Source organism: Stegostoma tigrinum, chromosome 49 (genome assembly GCF_030684315.1).
Source record: "Stegostoma tigrinum isolate sSteTig4 chromosome 49, sSteTig4.hap1, whole genome shotgun sequence".
Classification (NCBI taxonomy): Eukaryota; Metazoa; Chordata; class Chondrichthyes; order Orectolobiformes; family Stegostomatidae; genus Stegostoma; species Stegostoma tigrinum.
In genome coordinates this window covers 1920488-1940490 of record NC_081402.1, presented here as the reverse complement: position 1 = coordinate 1940490, position 20003 = coordinate 1920488, and the positions used below count along the sequence as shown (strand labels likewise).

General features: G+C 43.2%; 2 protein-coding genes across 7 annotated transcripts in view; one reads left to right on the top strand and one right to left on the bottom strand.

The window, feature by feature from the left end:
- The first annotated feature begins 105 nt into the window (after positions 1-105).
- LOC125450042 (tubulin alpha chain-like) lies at positions 106-19844 on the top strand. The gene is made up of 2 exons (XM_048525996.2): positions 106-276; positions 19442-19844. The coding sequence occupies exons 1-2, from the start codon at positions 238-240 to the stop codon at positions 19673-19675; spliced, it is 273 nt and encodes a 90-aa protein (XP_048381953.1). The 5' UTR covers positions 106-237; the 3' UTR covers positions 19676-19844.
- The window catches only part of LOC125450039 (tubulin alpha-1C chain-like), a 38356-nt gene continuing 26030 nt past the window's right edge, over positions 7678-20003 (bottom strand). For 4 of the 6 annotated variants that reach the window (XM_059643198.1, XM_059643201.1, XM_048525991.2 and 1 more), the window contains 4 exons: positions 10631-10853; positions 10376-10524; positions 8491-9171; positions 7678-8007 (listed from right to left, as the gene is read on the bottom strand). In XM_059643198.1, coding sequence (XP_059499181.1) covers positions 7711-8007; positions 8491-9171; positions 10376-10524; positions 10631-10853 — 1350 coding nt within the window. In that variant the 3' untranslated portion in view covers positions 7678-7710. Of the gene's footprint in view, positions 8008-8490; positions 9172-10375; positions 10525-10630; positions 10854-11433; positions 15911-20003 lie in introns of those variants that run through there. The other 2 variants (XM_059643199.1, XM_059643200.1) reach the window with 2 other exon arrangements.

The following is a 20003-nucleotide window of genomic DNA, read 5'->3' as shown; positions in this document are numbered from 1 at the left end:
CTGTGCAGTGGGAATAGCTCCAGCTTTGTCTGATGCTTGTTCTGAACTCCTTGATCCATCAGGATGGTGAGATGGTTGCAGTTGGCACTGGTACAGCGTATAACAGTCAAACACCTTTCTGCTCTCAGTCACTATCTGGTCATCACGTGGGTTGCTGCTGCAGCTGGGATCGGATGGTTGTGGTCAGCAGTGGACTAGGCTCAGGTGTGATATTCACCACTTATCTGAGTAATCACGATGCACAGAATTAATCCTTGGATATTGCCCAAGGAGAAGGTAAGTGAATTCTGGAATACTTCCACCGACCCGTCGCCTCAGATCACTGATCTTTTTGATCTTCGCCTATTCTCTGTCCCATTTCCACTTCTACTGATAATATTCCGTGGTAAATACCAAAACAATTTGCTGATTAAGTATTCCAGCTCAGGCCTGCACTTCGAAGCCTATTTCACCCCCTTTTATCCTTCCAGGAAGCCACTATGCTGTTATTTTCCTTTGTTCTTCAGTGGATTTGGGTGTCATCGTTGGCAAGACCAGCACTTGTTCTTCCCTAACCTGCCCCGATTTTTTTTTTAAGAAAATCAATTTGGTTCAGTCATATTGCTCTGGTTCTAGAGACAGAGAGTCGGCCAGACCAAGTAAAGATGGAAGATTTCTCTCCTGAAAGCTTTTAAAACAATTAACAATCACTAGGATTGGCTTCCAATTCCAGATTCAATAATTGGATTTAAATTCCACTAGGTGCCTTGATGAGTTTTGAAACTGACCCCGGAGCATTAATTGTGGGCCTCTGCACTCCAACCTCTTCTCCCTTCTAGTCCAAACAATTAGATTTTGGGGTTCCCTTATCTGTTATTTGCCAATTTGGAATCAAGTGGTATATCTTTATGAATTGTGCTCAAGCAAGCTCATATCCTCAGTCTGGAGTTTAACCAGGTGTTTCATGAGATACCTTATCAATTTGGTCAATAATTTTCTGGTTCCTCTTCCTCTAGTTTCCGATCTGTCCTTGTGAGAACCATTATTCCGTACCCTGCTTGTCAAATCCATGATCATTAAACCAAATGAATTACAACAACAGAGCAGTGGGCTACTGAATGATTGATTGATTATGTTTGGCCTTGACAAGAAAGGGTTGTCCTGACAGAAAAGCTACAATGGTTTGAGGAAGAGCTCCAATTGCAAGTTCCAGCAATTGCTGCTTATTTATTCTTCATGTTTTTATTTAGTTTTATTGCTTTTATTTTAGGTGTCTCCGTTTCTGACCTGTGCTTACTTTAAAAATAGATCTTCTAACTTGATTTGCGAAAATACTGACATTATTTCCCACTAACAGCTCTATTCAGATGATTCTCTCAGCAGATCCTACCTAAGAATTCGGGTACATAGTTCTGTGAAAGTTGCATCATAGGTATGCAGAATGGTTAAGAAAGCATTCAGCATGCTTCCCCTCGTTGCTCAGACCATTGACTGTAGGAGTTGGAATGTTACGTTGAGGCTGTACAAGATGTTCTTGAGGCCACTTTTGGAGTACTATGTGCAGTTCTGGCCACAATTATAGGAAGGATATTATTAAATTGCAGAGGGTTCAGAAAAGATTTACCAGGATGTTGCCAAGACTGGAGGGTTTGAGTTATTCGGAGAGGCTTGATAGGCTAAGAGTTTTTCTCACTGAAGTGTATGTGGTTGAGGGGTGACCTTATGTTGGCTTATAGAATCAGGAAGGACATAGATAAGCTGAGTAGCAAAGGTCTTTTCCCTGGGCTGGGAGAGGGGCATATTTTTAAGGTGAGAGGCGAAAGATTTGAAAGGTACCTGAGAGGCAACTTTTTCTCAGAGGGTGGTTCATACATGAAATGAGCTGCTGGAGGAACTGATAGGTGTGTGTACAGTGACATTTAAAAGACATTTGGGTGGGTATGTGAATAGGCAAGGTTTAGAGGGCTTTGGGCCAAATGCAGACAAGTTTCATTTAGGAAACTTGGTTGACGTGGGCAAGTTGGACTGAAGCATCTGTTTCTGTGGTGTCTGGCTCTTTTATCAGCAGGTGGGATTTTAATGACCGGCCAGTTCTGTAATACCTGGACTGCCGCCATATGAGGAGTTTGATTAACCCTCTTATGTATTGTTTATCTTCAGTCTTCCATGTTAACACCGTGTGTCTCAATCACTTGCCGTGCATTTGCGATTTTGTTAAAATGAACCCAGAGATACACAGTTGTTTATAATGTAAAAATAAAGCTATATATATAAATTACGCGATCTACATCAATAAATTCTATTCTTCTTCCCCCTGCTTTGTGGTTGAGCAAGGAAGGGATGACCTCCATATCTTCAAAGTTTACCTCAAGTGAAGCCAAATCCTTCTGGAACTCCCCTTCCTCCAAACCCTCCCTCATGTACCAGTGGACAAAGGCTCGCTTGGCATACATCTTGTCGAATTTGAGGTACAGACGGGTCCAAGCCAAGGAAATGGTGGTGTTGCTCAGCATACAGAGGGCGTGCTGCACTTTCACCAGGTCACCGCCCTGTATCACCATCGTGGGCTGATATTTGATGCCAACCTGTTGGGGTAAAGAGAGATGTCAGATGTGTAAGCAGATGCTTCAAAACCATAGCTGGTGGTTGGGGAATAGTTTTTAACAAATGTAAATAAATGACCTTTACTGCCCCTTTCACTGTGTGAAGTACCCACTTCTGGTTGTTACTAGGTCTCCTCAGTTTCTGAGGCCACATTCAGAATTAGAATTAAGTTTATTGTCACATGTACTCGCATTTACAAAACTGCCACTTATGGTGCCATCTTGGGTACAGAGTTACCTAGGTACAGGACTTTGGGAATAAATCAGAAAAAGAAAAATCTCAGCATCATGGTCCTTCATGTCATCTTGGGTACAAGGTACCTAGGTACAAAATCTTTGGAATAAATTATAAAAATAATGAAGTGAAAAGTTGAGCATTGCAGTGGTTCAGGCAGACCGTGCAGGGCCTTGCGATTCATCTGCGCTGGGTGTCGTCTCCAGTCTGTATGAGGCCTCACCTCCAATCCGTGCCAAACTCAGCCTGGTGTTACCTGCTTTCACCACGGCTGCCTGGGGCTGCCAGTTCTCACCATTGCTGTACGTGTTGGGGGACCTTGCTCTCCACCACATGGGGTACACTCGTCCTGCGATGACTCAACTCCACTGCACTGGGTGCCTGCTGTCTTCAGGGCTGATCTCCTCCGTCTTGAACAAACTCACCCTCCGCTGAAGGTAAAAGGGGCAGAAATGTGAAAGAAAAGACAAAAGGATAGAGCAGATGAGGTTCAGGCTCACCAAAGCTACATTGGGAAATGCATAACAAAATTCACAGATCTGTGTACTCAATGTGCAGTTGTTGAGGAATTAATGCCGCTGTTCCAGTCAGAAAGCATCTGTAATGAGGCTGCATTCATGGGAGAATTTAGTTCTTTAGTGCAATTTCCTCACAGGCCTTAGTTTTTCTCATTGCTTCATCCTTCTCTGAAGTTCGGAACTTCTTTACCACATAGCAGGACACTTAAGACAATAACGGCAGGTTTGGGCAGAGTCAGTATGTATTTGTGAAAGGGAAATCATTTAAAAAACCTAGTGGCGTTTTAAAACAGGAAGTGGGAGTTGGGGGGGTAGTGTGGGGGTGGGCAGCGTTTGTATTATGTTTACATTTTCAGAAAATGTTTAGTACAAGAGTTAGTAAATAACTGTCTTCCACAAACTCATCCAGCGGATGCCAGATCAGTTAATAATTTTAAACCTGAGATAGATATGTTTTTGTTAAGCAAAAAAAGATATGGGCCAGAGGCAGGTATATAGAGCCAGGCCACAGATCACGCGTGATCTCATTGAATGGTGGAACAATTTCAAGGGGCTCAATGGCCTACTCTTGTTCCTATGTTTCCATGATTGTGGGCATTCACTGGCGCGGATTCAGAACTGGTAAATGGATGGAAAGCAGAAGGAGGTGTAAATGGGTCATTTTCAAATTGGCAATCTGTGACAGGTGAAGAACTGCAAAGATCAGAGCCCGGGCCCTAGTTATCTGTAACGTACATAAATGTGAGGATTGAATGTAACATTTTCAAGTTTACATGACACAACATTGGGTGGAAAGTGAGTCGTGAAGATGATGTAAAGGTGCCTTAAGGGAACTTGAAGAGTAGGCAAAAATTTTGCAGATGGAATACAACGTGGGGAAAAAAATGAGAGCTCATTCATTGTGGATGGAAAAGCAAGCACAGAATATTATTTGGTGAAAGACTGAGAAGCGTTTAACTTCAAAGCAACTTGGGTATCCTTGTTGATGAGTCACAAAGCTAACTTGCAGGTGCAGGCAAATGGTATGTTGGTCTGTACTCTGAGTACAGGAGTCAGGATGTCTTACTACAATTAGATAGAACCTTGCTGAGACCACACCTATAGTACTGTGTGCTACATAACAAGAAATGGGAGCAGAAGCAGACCATCTGGCCCTTGAGCCTGCTCTGCCATTCAATAAGATCATGGCTGAACTTTTTTTGTGGCCTCAGCTCCATTTACCCACCTATTTATCATAACCTTTAATTCTTTTACTGTTCAAAATTCTATCTTCCTTTTAAAATATTCAATGAGGTAGCCTCAACTGTTTCACTTGGCAGGGAACTCCACAGATTCACAACTCTTTGGGTGAGGAAATTGCTCCTGAGCTCAGTCCTAAATCTGCTCCACTTTATTTTGTGGCTATGCCCCCAATTCTCGTTTCACGTGTCAGTGGAAATAACCTCCTTACTTCGATTATATCTACTCCTTTCTTCATTTTATGTTTCAGTAAGTACCTCCCTCATTCTTCTGAATTCAGGTAAGTTGGTCTGCACTCTGGGAACAGGAGTAAAAATGTCTCACCCTAATTAAATGGAGCCTTGCTGTTTTGTGTGCTGCGTTAGTCTCCTTACCTCTGAACTCTGAATCCGATTCAGGCTCTGAATTCCCTTCTTTCAGTGGACATTGAGAGTATCATCATTTTCAGTGAGGACAGATTGAATACACATTAAATTTTAGAGTTCTACAGTTCACCAGCACTCGGGTATTTCATTCCGCCCCATACTCAACCCACAGTTTCCTTTGAATATCTTGGGTCTTAACGGTCTTATAACAGCTTATTGTCATTTACTTTCTCTTGTTACTTGTGTGCATTCTCTTTGTCCTTTACTTCTGCAGTTTTCTGCACTTCCTGTACACAACTCAATTATCAGACATTTGGACATATTGCACACTTCAATTTTATTTTAATTCGTTTTAATTTAAAAAGCACTTCCTTTTCTCCTCAGTGAAGTTTGAAACATTGAGGACATCCCAGCCACTCACTTCAATAATTGCTGATGTGAAGGTTTTTGTGAAATGGCCTGTCTAATTTTGTCCTCCATTGCCTCTCACCAATTGTTTGCTTGGTTGAATAGAGGAAGGAAATGTGCAAATATCTTAGACAGTGATCGTACATTCCCGAACCACCTTAGAGGTGCCAGTGGAGAATTATAAATGTTACCCACTTATTGAATACAGAGCTGGTGAGATACAGCAACCTCAGGCTAGTCATTTTCATCTGGTATTGGGAAGCTGTTGTTACTGATTATTATATCTAATGCAACAGTCACCTGGACAGTTGTGGACTAATGAAAGGAAGTTGATAGAGTTTGATCAGGGCCAATTGTCTTTACAGAATTTGCTTGAGTTTTTGTTGAACAGACATTTTGGGCAGTCAGGGTCATATGGTGGATCTTGTATAGCCGGTATTCAAAATGCATTGGACAGAATGCCACACAATATGCTTTTTAGTGTAGCTCATTATTCAAACTGGATAGTAGCAGCAGGAATATAAATTTGGCTGAGGAATGGGAAGTAGAGGTAACTAGTGACAGTCTTTTCCAGATTGAAAGGAGTTTCCAAAGGGTCACTGTGATGGCCACTGCTGTTCTTAATATTCTCAGAGCAACATGGAGTTCAAAATGTGGGGAAGACAGGAATTTGGAATTATGGAATATTAAGATAATATTACGCCCCCAGTATTGTAGATATGAGCAGGTTGAATGGCACTTGGAATTTTTGGCAGAGAAGTGAGAGGTCTTTCAATTTGAGAAGAAGGAACAACAAAAGGTAATGCTAAATAAAGCCTGCAATTGTAAAGGAAATGTAGGATCAGAGGGACAAAAACAAAGTTGCTGGACAAGCTCAGCAGGTCTGGCAGGAACTGTGAAGAAAAAAATCAGTTAACATTTTGGGTCCGGTGACCCTTCCTCAGAACCTGAGGTCATTGGATCTGAAACGTTAACTCTGAGTTTTTTCTTCACATTCTGCCAGATCTGCTGAGCTCTTCCAGCAGTTTTGTTTTTGTTCCTGGTTTACAGCATCTGCAGTTCTTTCAGTTTTTATTTAGGATCAGAGGGACCTAGGTGTGAATGGAAATCATTCAAGTTGATAGGACATGGTCAGAGGTGGCTTAATTTATCACTTAGTTAGATCTTGGGCTTTAACAAAAAGGGCCTGGAGTGTTAAAGCACAGGAATGGTGAGAGACCTGGATACAATCTGACCCCTGTGGTGGAACGTGAAAGCACATGGATTTGAAGTGATTGCCAATAAAACACCAGGGACGTTGAGTAATGTTTCTTGAGTCCAGTAACTGGTTTGGATGTGGAATACACTGTCGGGTGGTGAGGTTAGTACTGATTCACTTGTGACTTCTAGAACACAATTGGTTCACTCTCTGAAGACAACAAAATGCAGCTGTTTTGAGAGAACGCTTTAGGATACATTATATTGTTCTGAGATTTACAGACTGCATTATAGACAACTTTAAAGATGATTAGTTGCAGAAATTTGGATTTGAATTCACAGTAATTGTAGGGTTGCCTGAACTAAGTTTTATTTGCAATATCCTGCTTTTTAAAAATTTTCTTCGAGCCTGGCAGATGATTTCTGAACTTCTGTCTGATTCATGTATAATTGGTAACATTTCCATTTCTAAATTCGGATTTTGCAGTGGCTAGTTGGGGAGAGGGACAAGGAATAAGATCATCCCTCCTCAGATCCAATCAAACAGATCACAAATCCCCCACAACCCAATAATCAATGAGTCATGAATCAATTCCCAATGAGCAGAGATAACAAGGTGTGGAGCTGGATGAACACAACAGGCCAAGTGGCATCTTAGGAGCACAAAAGCTGACGTTTTGGGCACTGATCTTTCAATCCCTATCCCTGCCTGTGAACCTCACCATTTATCAACCTATCCATCAATGATATCTGTGTTCAATTTGATTCAGCTGTAGCAGAGGACAAAGTAGGAGCCCCCTTATGATGCTATGGCATTGCCCCTACCCTTGAACCAAGTGGCCTGGGTTCAAATTTACATGCTCCAGAAGTGTGTGATTATATCTCAACAGGTGTTAGAAAATTAGATTAATTTTTATTAAAGAAAGGGCAGTATGTGAATGACTGAAACTGGTCTGCAGCCATATGGAGCTTGATGTTTCTGGCTCCATTCATCCTCTTCTATCTTCACTCTTGTTTTACACTGTGTTCCTCAATCCCTTGTTTGTATCTGCAGCTTTTATTGAGATACACGCAGCATCATTTAAATAACTTTATTTGCTTAAATATAATTAATAATATCAATGTGAGTTATAGTTAAACAATTAAACTGTATAAATTCATAAATCTTATTCTTCCTCCTCGCCTTTCCTGTCCAGCGAAGCAGAGTCGACCCCCACCTCCTCGTAATCCTTCTCGAGTGAGGCCATGTCTTCCCGTGCATCCTGTAACTCCCCTTCCTCCAGACCCTCTCCCACGTACCAGTGGACAAAGGCTCGCTTGGCATACATCTTGTCAAATTTGAGGTTCAGGCGGGTCCAGGCCAAGGAAATGGCGGTGGTGTTGCTCAGCATACAGAGGGCCCGCTGCACCTTCGCCAGGTCACCGCCTGGTACCACTGTCGGGGGCTGGTAGTTGATGCCAACCTGTGTTGGGGGGTGGGGTGGGGTTGAAAGCAAAGATGTCAGATTTCAGTTGTTTTGGGTGTAGCTTCAGAATCCAAACACTAAATCGCCCATTAGTTTTCAAAAAGATGCATTTATTAGTGGGTTTGATGCTTTCCCTGTGTAAATATGGAAATCTGGCCATTCCTTGTCCACCTCCCTCTGATTTAGTTTGTCTCTGTGTAATGAGACTGCATTCAAATGGGAAATAATTCTTATCACAGCAACTGCAGAGTCACTCAGACTCAAACCCTTTTCTCGTTTCCAGGTAGGATCCGACCTGGAGCACTTTGAGAGCTCTCCCCTCCTCAGGCCAGGATTGGGGAGAGTTTGTTTCATTGCTATCCCTGGAAGGAGATACTTTTGAACCCAGATTAGAGAGAATATTATTGACATTTATGATTATTCCTCCAAAATCTGGGTTTCCCCAGGGCCCTGTGGATTGAACACAAATCCCACACTAACCTTGAACCCAGTTGGGCACCAGTCAACAAATGCGATTGAGCGCTTGGTCTTGATGGTGGCGATGGCAGCGTTGACGTCCTTGGGCACCACATCTCCTCGGTACAGCATGCAGCACGCCATGTACTTGCCCTGGCGGGGGTCACACTTCACCATCTGGTTGGCTGGTTCAAAGCAGGCGTTGGTGATCTCAGCCACTGAGAGTTGCTCATGGTAAGCCTTCTCAGCAGAAATAAGAGGGGCGAAGGTTGCCAAAGGGAAGTGAATGCGGGGATAGGGGACCAGGTTGGTCTGGAACTCTGTCAGGTCCACATCGAGGGCACCGTCAAACCGGAGTGATGCCGTGATGGACGACACCACCTGTGCAATGAGACGGTTGAGGTTGGTGTAGGTTGGTCGCTCAATGTCGAGGTTTCGTCGACAAACATCATAAATGGCTTCATTGTCCACCATGAAGGCACAGTCGGAGTGCTCGAGGGTGCAGTGGGTGACAAGCACTGAGTTGTATGGCTCAACCACCGCGGTGGAGATCTGGGGAGCGGGGTAGATGGAGAACTCCAGCTTGGATTTCTTGCCGTAGTCAACAGAGAGTCTCTCCATCAGGAGGGAAGTGAAACCTGAACCGGTGCCACCCCCGAAACTGTGGAAGATGAGGAATCCCTGCAGCCCTGTGCACAGATCAGCCTGTGGAGAAAAGCACAGCAAACTCATTAAACAGTGAACAGGTTGTGGAATCTTGCCTTTTAGGCAATAGGTAACCTGGAGAGGACTATAAATGGCTGGCCATCAGGATGGGAGATGTGTTACTACTTGAGATGTGCGAACTTGGAATCTAGATGTGGAGCAATGAGCTTTAGGAAGCGAGGGCCATGAACTCTGTGTTATATGTGGCAGTGACTCGCAATGATGTGCTTTACAGTTTTAATTTGGATACTTTGAACAATGGAAGTCACTTCAGGATAAAGGAGAGGAAGAACAATGCAATAGACGTAGGAGGACGCCACTCAACCCATTGAGCCCCATTTGTGGCTGATCTTGTCCAAAACAACATTTTACTGTAGTCTCCCCTTGTCTGTAAATTTATTTATCACCGTGGAATCTCTCAATCTGCAAATGCTGAAAAACTGAGCCACCATGATGTCTTGGGTTGAGAATTCTAAACATCTACCACGCTCTTCGAAGAAAATCCTCCTCGGTCAGAATTGGGCCTGGTGCTTGTTCTGACACTGTGCCCTCCACCCCCACCCCCCTGCCAGAAGATCTTGAACCCTCCTAGCTACAGCCTGGAGATGAAAACTCTATAGAATACGTGTGTTGAAGACCAATATACAATTTGCCTTTTCTGTTGCTTGCTGGACCAGTGTGTGACTTTACAGTTAGAGGACATCACAAAATGCTTTGTAGTTCAATATCACCCAGTCCCCACTATTGATGAAATATTATGTATTTTGGTTCATCGTAACTACATGCATACCCTGACATTATTGCACATGCTGAAATGGGGAGATAAGCACTGACACATGCTGGTCCATTCATCGTAGTGTTCCATCCAGAAAATAATGCAATCATTCCTAGTATCTGCTACCTATCTGTGAGCCAGTATGGTTATACCAATGTCAGGATATTCCCCATAGACAGTACAACGTGAGAGTAGATACTGGCCTTCATATTACATCAGTATGACTGGACAGTAGAAGAATGGGAAACTAGACAGTGGGACCTGCAAGGAAGAATCATTGGGAGCCAGTAACATGACTGATTCTTGCGGATTCGGCATCTTCGTCTGAAGGGCAGCTGAGCAGAATTGCAGCTCCTTCTGTGCTCAGAGAATGGGCGTCAGGAACATGAGGCAGGATTGTAGCGAGCACAGTGAACTGTGAGAACCTACCACCTTCCGGACGCGATCCAAGACCAGATCCACAATCTCTTTGCCGACGGAGCAGTGGCCCCGGGCGTAGTTGTTCGCTGCGTCCTCCTTGCCACTGATGAGCTGCTCAGGGTGAAAGAGCTGTCGGTAGGTGCCGGTGCGGATCTCATCTGGGGATGGGGAACAGAGATGTTACAACAGGAACACTGTGAGAATTCAGGCCATATTTCAGTGAGAACTCTGAGGGAGACAGCCTTCCCCAATCCATCCTCTTACCGATCACAGTGGGTTCCAGATCGATGAAGACCGCTCGGGGAACGTGTTTGCCTGCCCCAGTCTCACTGAAGAAGGTGTTGAAGGAGTCGTCCCCTCCTCCGATGGTCTTGTCACTGGGCATCTGTCCATCCGGCTGGATGCCATGCTCCAGGCAATACAGCTCCCAGCAGGCATTGCCGATCTGCACACCGGCCTGGCCAACGTGAAGTGAAAGGCACTCACGCTAAAGAGGGAAGGTCAAAGTCAGAGTCAACACAGGGTGGAGCGGGAGGAACTCAGCAGGCCAGGCGGCATCAGTGGAACAGAAATGTCAGCGTTTTGGGTTGGGACCCACCATCAGAACTATACCCAGGTTGGGGATGGAGGAACATCGCTCATTCTCTCCCTGTAGTATGTGGATGCAAGCCATTCCCTACTAATTCTGCATTCCGTCCATATCCTCTATGCACTGACTTCCCACCAGGTCCCAGGACATCCCCATCTTTGCCATGTCGCCAAAGGTTGCCCTTCCTCCTGCAGCCTGGAAAAACTGGCTCCTATCCTCTTGCCAGCATTTGCAGATCCTCCCCCTCTGTGTGGATCACTAGTTCACGTGGGCTTCCCACTCTTATGAACCCACGTGCTCAGTGGATCAGTTTTGGAATCTCGCCTTCCCGTGGAGTTCGCCTCTTCCGACGGGAATCAACAGATCGCTGATGCACAATTCTGCCTCCACCCCGGATCTCTCAATCTGTCACTGCAACCATGTCACTAGCGTGCATTGTGCCTGACACCTTATTCTCCATGGTTGTGTGCGCGCTCACCATGATCTCCTGTGATCCTGGAAATCTGCTGCGTCTCACCGCGCCCCGCGCTATTTATACAGAATCCTCCGAAGCCAATTCGAGCTCTGATTGGTCAGTGAGGACAAAGGGATCTGGTTGCCTGGGGAAACGTCAACACAAAAAGGAACGTTGGTTCGCAGCGCTGATTGGATGGTTTTTATAAGCGGGGGAGCCCAGGGGACGGTCGAGCATCTTGTACATTTCATGAGGGAAGTCTCTCATTCTGCCAAATCCCCATGGGCAAAGGGCTATCCCAGTCCACCCTTCCCCATCAGTGAACCTCTTCTTCATTTATCTCCTTTTTACAAGGGAGAGCAAAACTGTACAAAGTCCTCAGCGAAGCTCGCATCCATGAATGAATTTTTAAAAAACCGCATTTGCTTTCCCAGTCACTTGCTGTATATTTTCCACGCGCACACTTTGTAATTCTCTCTGTATCTTCCTGTTGTGCAACTTCCCTGATTTGATTTTGTATACTCCTTGCCAAATTCACTAACATTATACTCTACCTGCTAAATGTTTGCCACTCATTCAACCCATTTGCTGTTCCTACTTTATCCACACAGAAGTGAACAATGTTCTTTCTTCCTTGTGATAGTTCTGTCTTCAATTATATTCTCACTTTGATCCCCAACACCACTGTTGGGCAGAATGGCCTGAAGCTACATTCTCTATATTCCTGCTTTTTAACGAGAAGTATCATTTTCAAACTTCTGTTATCACTCCCAGTACCCAAGAGGACTGAATAAATGTGACACAAGCTTTTATTCCCACTCTCGCTGCCTTAAGCAAACTAATAGTGCAGCTCACCAAGGACAGGTCACCCTTCCTACTTTGATCTCTGACCTGGTGAAGTAGCCATGGGATTCATATGGCCATTCTAGCTCAGTTTCTGGTCCTTTTAGTCTAAGAGTCAATGGCATGGGTATATAATTCAAGGAGAAAACCAAGAGGTTTAGCGAGATTTGAGGTAAAGGCTTTTCAACCAGAGGATGGTGGAGGTCTGGAATGCACTGTTTGGGAAGATAATTGATGTAGGAAACCTCAATACTCTGATTTGGACCAGCCGTTTAAGTGTCATAACACATACTGCCATAGGCCTAGTGCAGGAAAGTGAGAAAAATGTAGATAGCTGTGTACTTTTGGCAATGCAGGCATGATGGGCTGAAGAGCCTCTCCTGTACTGTATCATTGGGTGATCCAATCATATTCTCACATGCCTATCACATGGTCTTATCTCAACTAACTTATTCCTCAAACTCATTGAATGAGAATTCATTCCATTTAGCCTTGTTAACATCCCTTCTTTCTTAACATGACTTAGGATTCCTCTACCTTGCAGACTCACTCACTGATGTAATCTCATTTCCGCTTTTCTCCCCAGTTTTCCATCTCCTGTCAATCTAATTAAATCAACCCCAATTCTGTCCCATTCTGTTCACCTGTAACCTGTCCAACCTACACAGGACCCACCTCCCCCCAGAAACAGTTTCTTGCCTCCAGAATGTAAAACTTACCCCGTCCTGAATCAGCTGTTTAGTCATGCACTTATCTGCTCTATCCTTCCATTCCGATACTCACTACTGCATGGCACTGGTGATTACTACCTTGGAACTCATACTTTTCATTTTCAAACATAATCTCCTGAAATCCACTCACATAATCTATTTTTTTTTCTTTCTCCCTGTGAAGTTGGTCCAAACATTGACCACGACCTCATATATGCCTCTCGTATGGTGAATTATTTTATTTCTTAGAATATGGCCTGAGAAAGTGTTCCTAAATGTTTTCATAGGTTATGTCTGAGTTCTGTGGGTGATCTATTGCTTTTTCTCTCCTGTTATTAACAAAATTGTACATATACAAGACTACATTACTCACATTTTGATTATAGTAGGATTGAAAAATTATGGTCAGTCCTTCTAGTATTTCAGCCAATCTTGGCCACAGCAACCCTCAAATCCTACCAGGGCAGCACAATGTTCCTGGTCAAGTAAAATAAAAGTCTCGGCTTATAAAGAGTTAAATGAAATTGTTTGCCCAGTAGCTGTAATTAATGTCAGTCCCCATGAATTCTAATTGTGTCCCTAGTAAGTTTCCCTCTTCTGTTGATAAAAGACACAATTCAATGTGCAATCTCATAATGTTATCAGTAGCCTCAATTGAGAACAGTACATTGGAGTGTCACAACCATGGATTAAAACTCAAAAACATTAGATGGGAACATCACAATAATGGATCAGAATCCAAGAACAATAAATTGGACTGTGAATAAAATGCTGGTTAGGCCACAGCTCAAGTACTGCATGGTCAATACATTATAGGAAAAATGTGATTGCATTACAGAGGGTGCAGTTGAGATTTACCATGATTCTGTCTAGACTGGAGGGTCTGAGCTAGGAGAAAAATTTGAAGACTGAGGTTGTTTTCCTTGAAGCAGCAAAGGTTGAGAGGGGACTTGCTGTGTATCAGATAATGAGAGGACATAAATAGATTAGATTACCTACTGTGTGGAAACAGGCCCTTCAGCCCAACAAGTCCACACTGCCCCTTGAAGCATCCCACCCAGACCCATGCCCCTATAACCCACACACCCTGAACACTACAGGCAATTTAACATGGCCAATCCACCTAACCTGCACATCTTTGGACTGTGGGAGGAAACCGGAGCACCCAGAGGAAACCCACGCAGACACGGGGAGAATGTGCAAACTCCACACAGACAGTCGCCCAAGGCTGGAATCGAACCCAGGTCCCTGGAGTGCTAACCACTGAGCCACCATGCTGCCCACAAATAGGATGGATAGTAAGGCAGACTTTCCACTAGTACAGGGATCAATAACCAGGGGGCATAGATTTTAAGGAAAGAAGCTAAGAGGAGAGTTCAGAAGAATTTTTTTCTTCCAGAGGGTGGTGGGAGCCTGAAATTTCACTACCTGAAAAGGCGATTGAGTCAAAAATTCTTGTAATGTTTAAGCAATATTTATATATTTACTGTGCCTCCAGATTTTTCTGATTAATGCAAACATAATAACTGATTTTCGTTCCTAGTTAAGGAGATTGATAGATGTAGTGTGATTGATACTAGTACGGAAAATGGAGCAGATTGATTAGAATTTAATTTCATGAAAATTGATGAAATCTGAGAAAAAAAATTGGAGAAACCCATATAATTGATTGGGTCTAAATACTGGGATTTCTTTTAGACAAGTCTTATAGATGGGATTCATACTGATTGGTGAGTAGTTGATTGATGGAAGCTTTGTGGATGACTAACAGTATGAGAATGAGGAAAAGTTATACTTGGAAATTTTGCCCGTGACTGCTGGATTGTGTTCGGGAGTTGATTGGAATGTAATAGACATGGGTGTAATTGATGTGGGTCTGATTGATGGATGTTTTACGATTTGCAATTTGATTGAAGGATAGTTGATCAACAAGACTAGACACAGTGCCCAGTGACCCACTAATAACAGAATATCACAAATGCTGATGTGGTCAGCGTCCTGCAACATGGAACCTTTCTCAGTGTGCTTCTCTAGGCCATGCAATCTTCATGGTCTGGTTGATTGGAATGTTCTACAGGTGATCTAACTGCGCAATTGGAATAATTTATCACAGCATCACCCTTGTTTGATGGTGCCCTCAATTTGGGTATGACTGAATTCCAGATTGAGCCCCCAAACCTGCAATCACTTCCCTCTGGTGATCTATGCCCTTCTTACTTCTGCTGAGAAAACTTACCAAGAGCAATTCTCAGTGTAAGAATTGAGAAACTCCTGCTTTGAACCAGTCAGTCAAATGGTGAAATGTGACTCCCAACAGGGCGTGCTGCATGCTATACCAAGGAGACATGGTACCCTATGATGTCAATACCTCTATCAAGACATCGCATTTGTTGATTGGTGCCCGACTGGGTTAGCCTTGGGTTTGTGTTTAATCTGAAGAACTCTGGAGAAACAGAGACTCTGCAAAACACGTCACATCTGCACTGCATGAATATTTTGTCTGGATAAAAAGCCATCTCTCCCTCCAGAACCATCAATAACGTGTTCATGGACCAATTAGGAGCTCTTTCTGAGATTTGAAATAGAATTCTGTCAGCTTCAATTTGTGATTGTAATCTTGAGTCTACCACAAGAACACCGCCCTAAAATAAGAACATGATTTCCCCAGAATCAGAGCCACATTGGAAATGTGTAATCAAGAATTGAATTAGCACCAGAATGCTCTCTCACTTCTACTTCTCCATTAGAAAATGAAGACTGAAACTTGGGAGAGGGTGCCAATAAACAGCTGGATACTTGTACTGTGAAACTGCATAAACAGTTCATTAAATTTGAATTTCAATAAAATTTCATTTTAATTACGCTGTAAATATTGTAAACCGCAAAATTACACTAACCACGGGCCTCTTGTTGAAGTGGTATCAGAGATAATGGGAACTGCAGATGCTGGAGAATCCAAGATAACAAAGTGTGGAGCTGGATGATCACAGCAGGCCAAGCAGCATCTCAGGAGCACAAAAGCTGACGTTTCGGGCCTAGACCCTTCCCGAAACATTGGCTTTTGTGCTCCTGAGATGCTGCTTGGTCTGCTGTGTTCATCCAGCTTCACACTTAGTTATCTTGCCTCTTGTTGAAGTGTCTGCTTATGCAGCTACATTTGACGTATTCCCGTTTACTTCCACAGATTGGCATTAGCTGCCAGCCCCTAACGGTGGTACCAAGGGGTGACCTCATGAAGATGCACCAGGCTGTCTTTATGCTGTGTAGCACTATTCCTTAGCTTGACCTGCACTTACCTCACATTCGACAAAATGCACCAAGTGGGCTTTCCCTACTGGTATGTGGGGGAGGGTCTGGAGGACGGGGAGCTCATGGGACGAGGTGGCCTCACTGGAGAAGGATTATGAAAAGGTAGAGGTCGACGTTTCCTTGTTGGACAGGAAGGCTGACGAAGTATATTTTTAAATTTAAATTGTTTAAAATATTCTATGTTTATTTCAAATTAATGTTATAGACTATACTTCATGGAATAAATAAATGATAAATGACTGGTGTATGTGTGAATTTAAAACCACAAATGCATGACAAGTGATTGAGACAATTATAGCTGGAAGATTCAAGAAAACGGATAGTTCTTGATGTGAGTTTTTTGAACCACATTGCATTCCAGGAATCACACAGCATTTCAGTTAAAAGGATCCTGTCAGTTTATCATGATGCATCTCATGAATAACTGTTTTGATCTATGTACTGGCTTATATGGGACTCACAAAAATGGGGACCTGATGGACTTAAATTAATTTTTGGAGGGATTTCAAAGAGATTCTGATTAGTAGAGAAAATAGTTGAGGTTATTGGAGGTCAATCGCCCTAGTTTAGAACTGGGGATGTTTGCCAATGACTACATAACAGTCACAACTCCTCAGATACTGAAGTAATCCTTCCCTACATTGCATAAAGGGGCCATTTGGCCCATCAAGTCTGCACTGACCATGCACATAACTTGTTGCTGACACCTTGGCATGCATTAATGATTTGGACCTAAATGAAGAGGGTATGATAAAGATATTGGCGGATAAAATACAGTTCGTAGGATGGTACATGATGAGGACAACAGCCAAAAACCACAGGAAGAGATCAATAAACTGCTCAGGTGGGTGGAATAGTGGCAAATGAAAGTCAGACGAGAACAATGTGAGATTATGCACCTAGAATAGAAGGTCATAGAGTCACACAGCATGGAAACTGACCTTTCAGTCTATGCCAACCATGTTCCCAAACCAAACTTGTCTCATTTGCCTGCTTTTGGCTATGTATGGAGAGGGGTAACAAGGAAAGGCAAGACACATGAATGATGGGGCCTTGGAAGGGGGTTAATATCAGATGGACGTTGGTGTGCATATCTACAGATCTAGAAAAGTAGCAAGGCAGGTCGATACATAGTTGAGAAGGCAAACAGGGTATTTAGCTCCAGCATAGAATATGGATATGTCTACAGTTGATGCTAATTTCACTACACTTCTCACCAGTAGAAAATTCACAAAGCTGGATGCTGATAGTGGATTTTGGGCAGGTCTATATGGATGAGACATCATAAATCCTCGCCACCTTCATAACCTGTTTGGTCACTGCTGTTTCAATAGGCCAGCCTTTGGTATTGCTTCTGCTTCAGAGATTTTTTAATACGTTCTGACAGACATTTTACAGGGATTAGAGCTGCTCATAACTGATCATAAATAGAGCATTGTGGGTGGATTCAGAACACAGGCCAAACTCTGGATGAACACCACCTGACTGCAACGATCTTGGCTGGAAGATTCATATCAGAAAATGGACGAGCAAAAAAGAGAGATTAGTCCTTGTTTAAAATAACTATAAATCAGAGCTTGGTATATCTATAAAAACCATGTACAGAAATATTTAGTTGTAAGAGTGTTAGTTAGGAGTCTAAGCTTGAAGATTGTTCATGATTTTTGCCTTGTCCTTGACAGGCTATATTGAACCCAAAGTCAAAGTGTGGCATCAGTCCATACGATCATGGAGTGAAAAGGCAGGATGGTGGCTAAATGGATAAAGGATAGAGTAAAGGGTGAACAGGCTGGGCCAGGTTTGTGTTGGTAAAAAGGTTTGGGGGTGTCAGTCAGGTTGCGCTGGGGAGATACCAGGCCAAGTCTAGTGGATGGACACCAGATCAGGTCAGGAAGTTGAGTCACTGAGTCAAGAAAGAAATCGGATATCAGATCATAGTGGGGAGGGGTGGGTCAGGTTAGGTTGGGTTGTCCATGATATCAGGGGGTGGAATTGAGGGGTGGATTTGAGGGGCTCAGTAGTGAGTTGGGGGAAGCAGTTTTTAAGGAGTTAAAACAAATATTAATCAATAACCTATCTGTAATAACTACTCAGTTAAATGAATGAGAATCCTTTGAAGTTTGCAACTTAAACTTGAGTTATGTATTTTCGCATAGGGTTCCTGATGCTGAGAAATTGCCCGTCAGCAGTTTAACCTTCCCAGGCAAGTCCTAGACCTTGAATGCATGGTTGTCCAAGTGCTTTTGCAGTGCATTGTTCAAGGTAGATTGCAGCACGCTTTACTGATTAAATTAAAGCTTATGGTTTGGGTGGTAATGCACTGGCATGGCTTAGGGATTGGCTAATTGACTCAAACAGAGAATGGGAATAAATGTCATTCTTGCACTGGCAAGCCAAGACTAGTGGGGTATTGCAAAGAAGCCAGCTGTTCACAATATATATCAATGATTTGGATGTGCGTCCAAATGTAATATTTCCATGTTCGAGGATGATACAAAACTAGACGGAGACTGTGTGCCGTGACAAAGACGCAAAATCATTTGAAGATAATTTGGATGTGCTTAGTGAGTGGGCACAAACATAGCAGATGGAATATAATGTGGAAAAAAGATGAGTTTATCCATTTAGCATGAGAAACAGTGGTGCAGAGCATTTCTTAAATGGTGACAGGTTGTAAAGGGACCTGAATATCCTCATCAATAAGTCACTGTAGGCTGACATGCAGGTTACTAGGCAAGTTAATGGAATGTTGGCCTTCAGTGTAAGAAGGTTTCAGCACAGAAGTAGTGAAGTCCTCCTTCTGGGTGCATTTGTGCACTCACCGGTTCAAGCTTCTTCCCTGCCATTAATAGACTGCTGAATGAACCTCTCTAACTTCAAATAATATTGATATTGCTAATGCTGATCTTCCTTTGTACACCTCCTGTGTAGCAATAACCTAGTATGCCTCTATCTGTCTAAGCACTCTATGATCTATATGACCATGTTTACTATGGTCTTCCTGTCTTGCTCGCAAAACAAAACTTTTCACTATACTTAGGTACATGTGACTACAATGAATCAAATGAAATGAAATCAATTCAATTATGTAGACTGGTTAGACCACACCTGAATTTCGACAAAATTTTTCTACATTCCTAATCTAAACGTATCCTCTTTTCCCTCCACAGGTTGGCATCAACAATGAACCTCCAACTGTGGTACCAGAGGGTGACCTGGTGAAAGTGCTGAGGTGTATGCTGAGCGACACCACTGCCATTTCCTTGGCTTGGATTTGCATGAACCTCAAATTTGACAAGATGTACGCCAAGCGATCCTTTGTGCACTGGTACGTGGGGGAGGGTCTGGAGGAAGGGGAGTTCCTCGACGCACGGGAGGACATGGCCTCACTCGAGAAGGATTGAGAAGAGCTGGGGGCCAACTCTTCCTCACTGGACAGGAGGACAGAGGAAGAAGAACATTAAGAAGTATTCATTAATTCAGATGATTGAAAACATTTTATCTTTATTTAATAAAAACAGAAAGAACTGAAGATGCTGTAAATCAGAAACAAAAACAGAAGTTGTTGGAAGCTCAGCACATCTGGCAGCATCTGTGAAAAAAAATCAGAGTCAATATTTCAGGTCCGGTAACCCTGAGGAGTTCTGAGGAAGGGTCACCAAACCCGAAATGCTATCTCTGACTTTTTCTTCAGAGATGCTGCTAGACCTGCTGAGCTTCCAGGAACTTCTG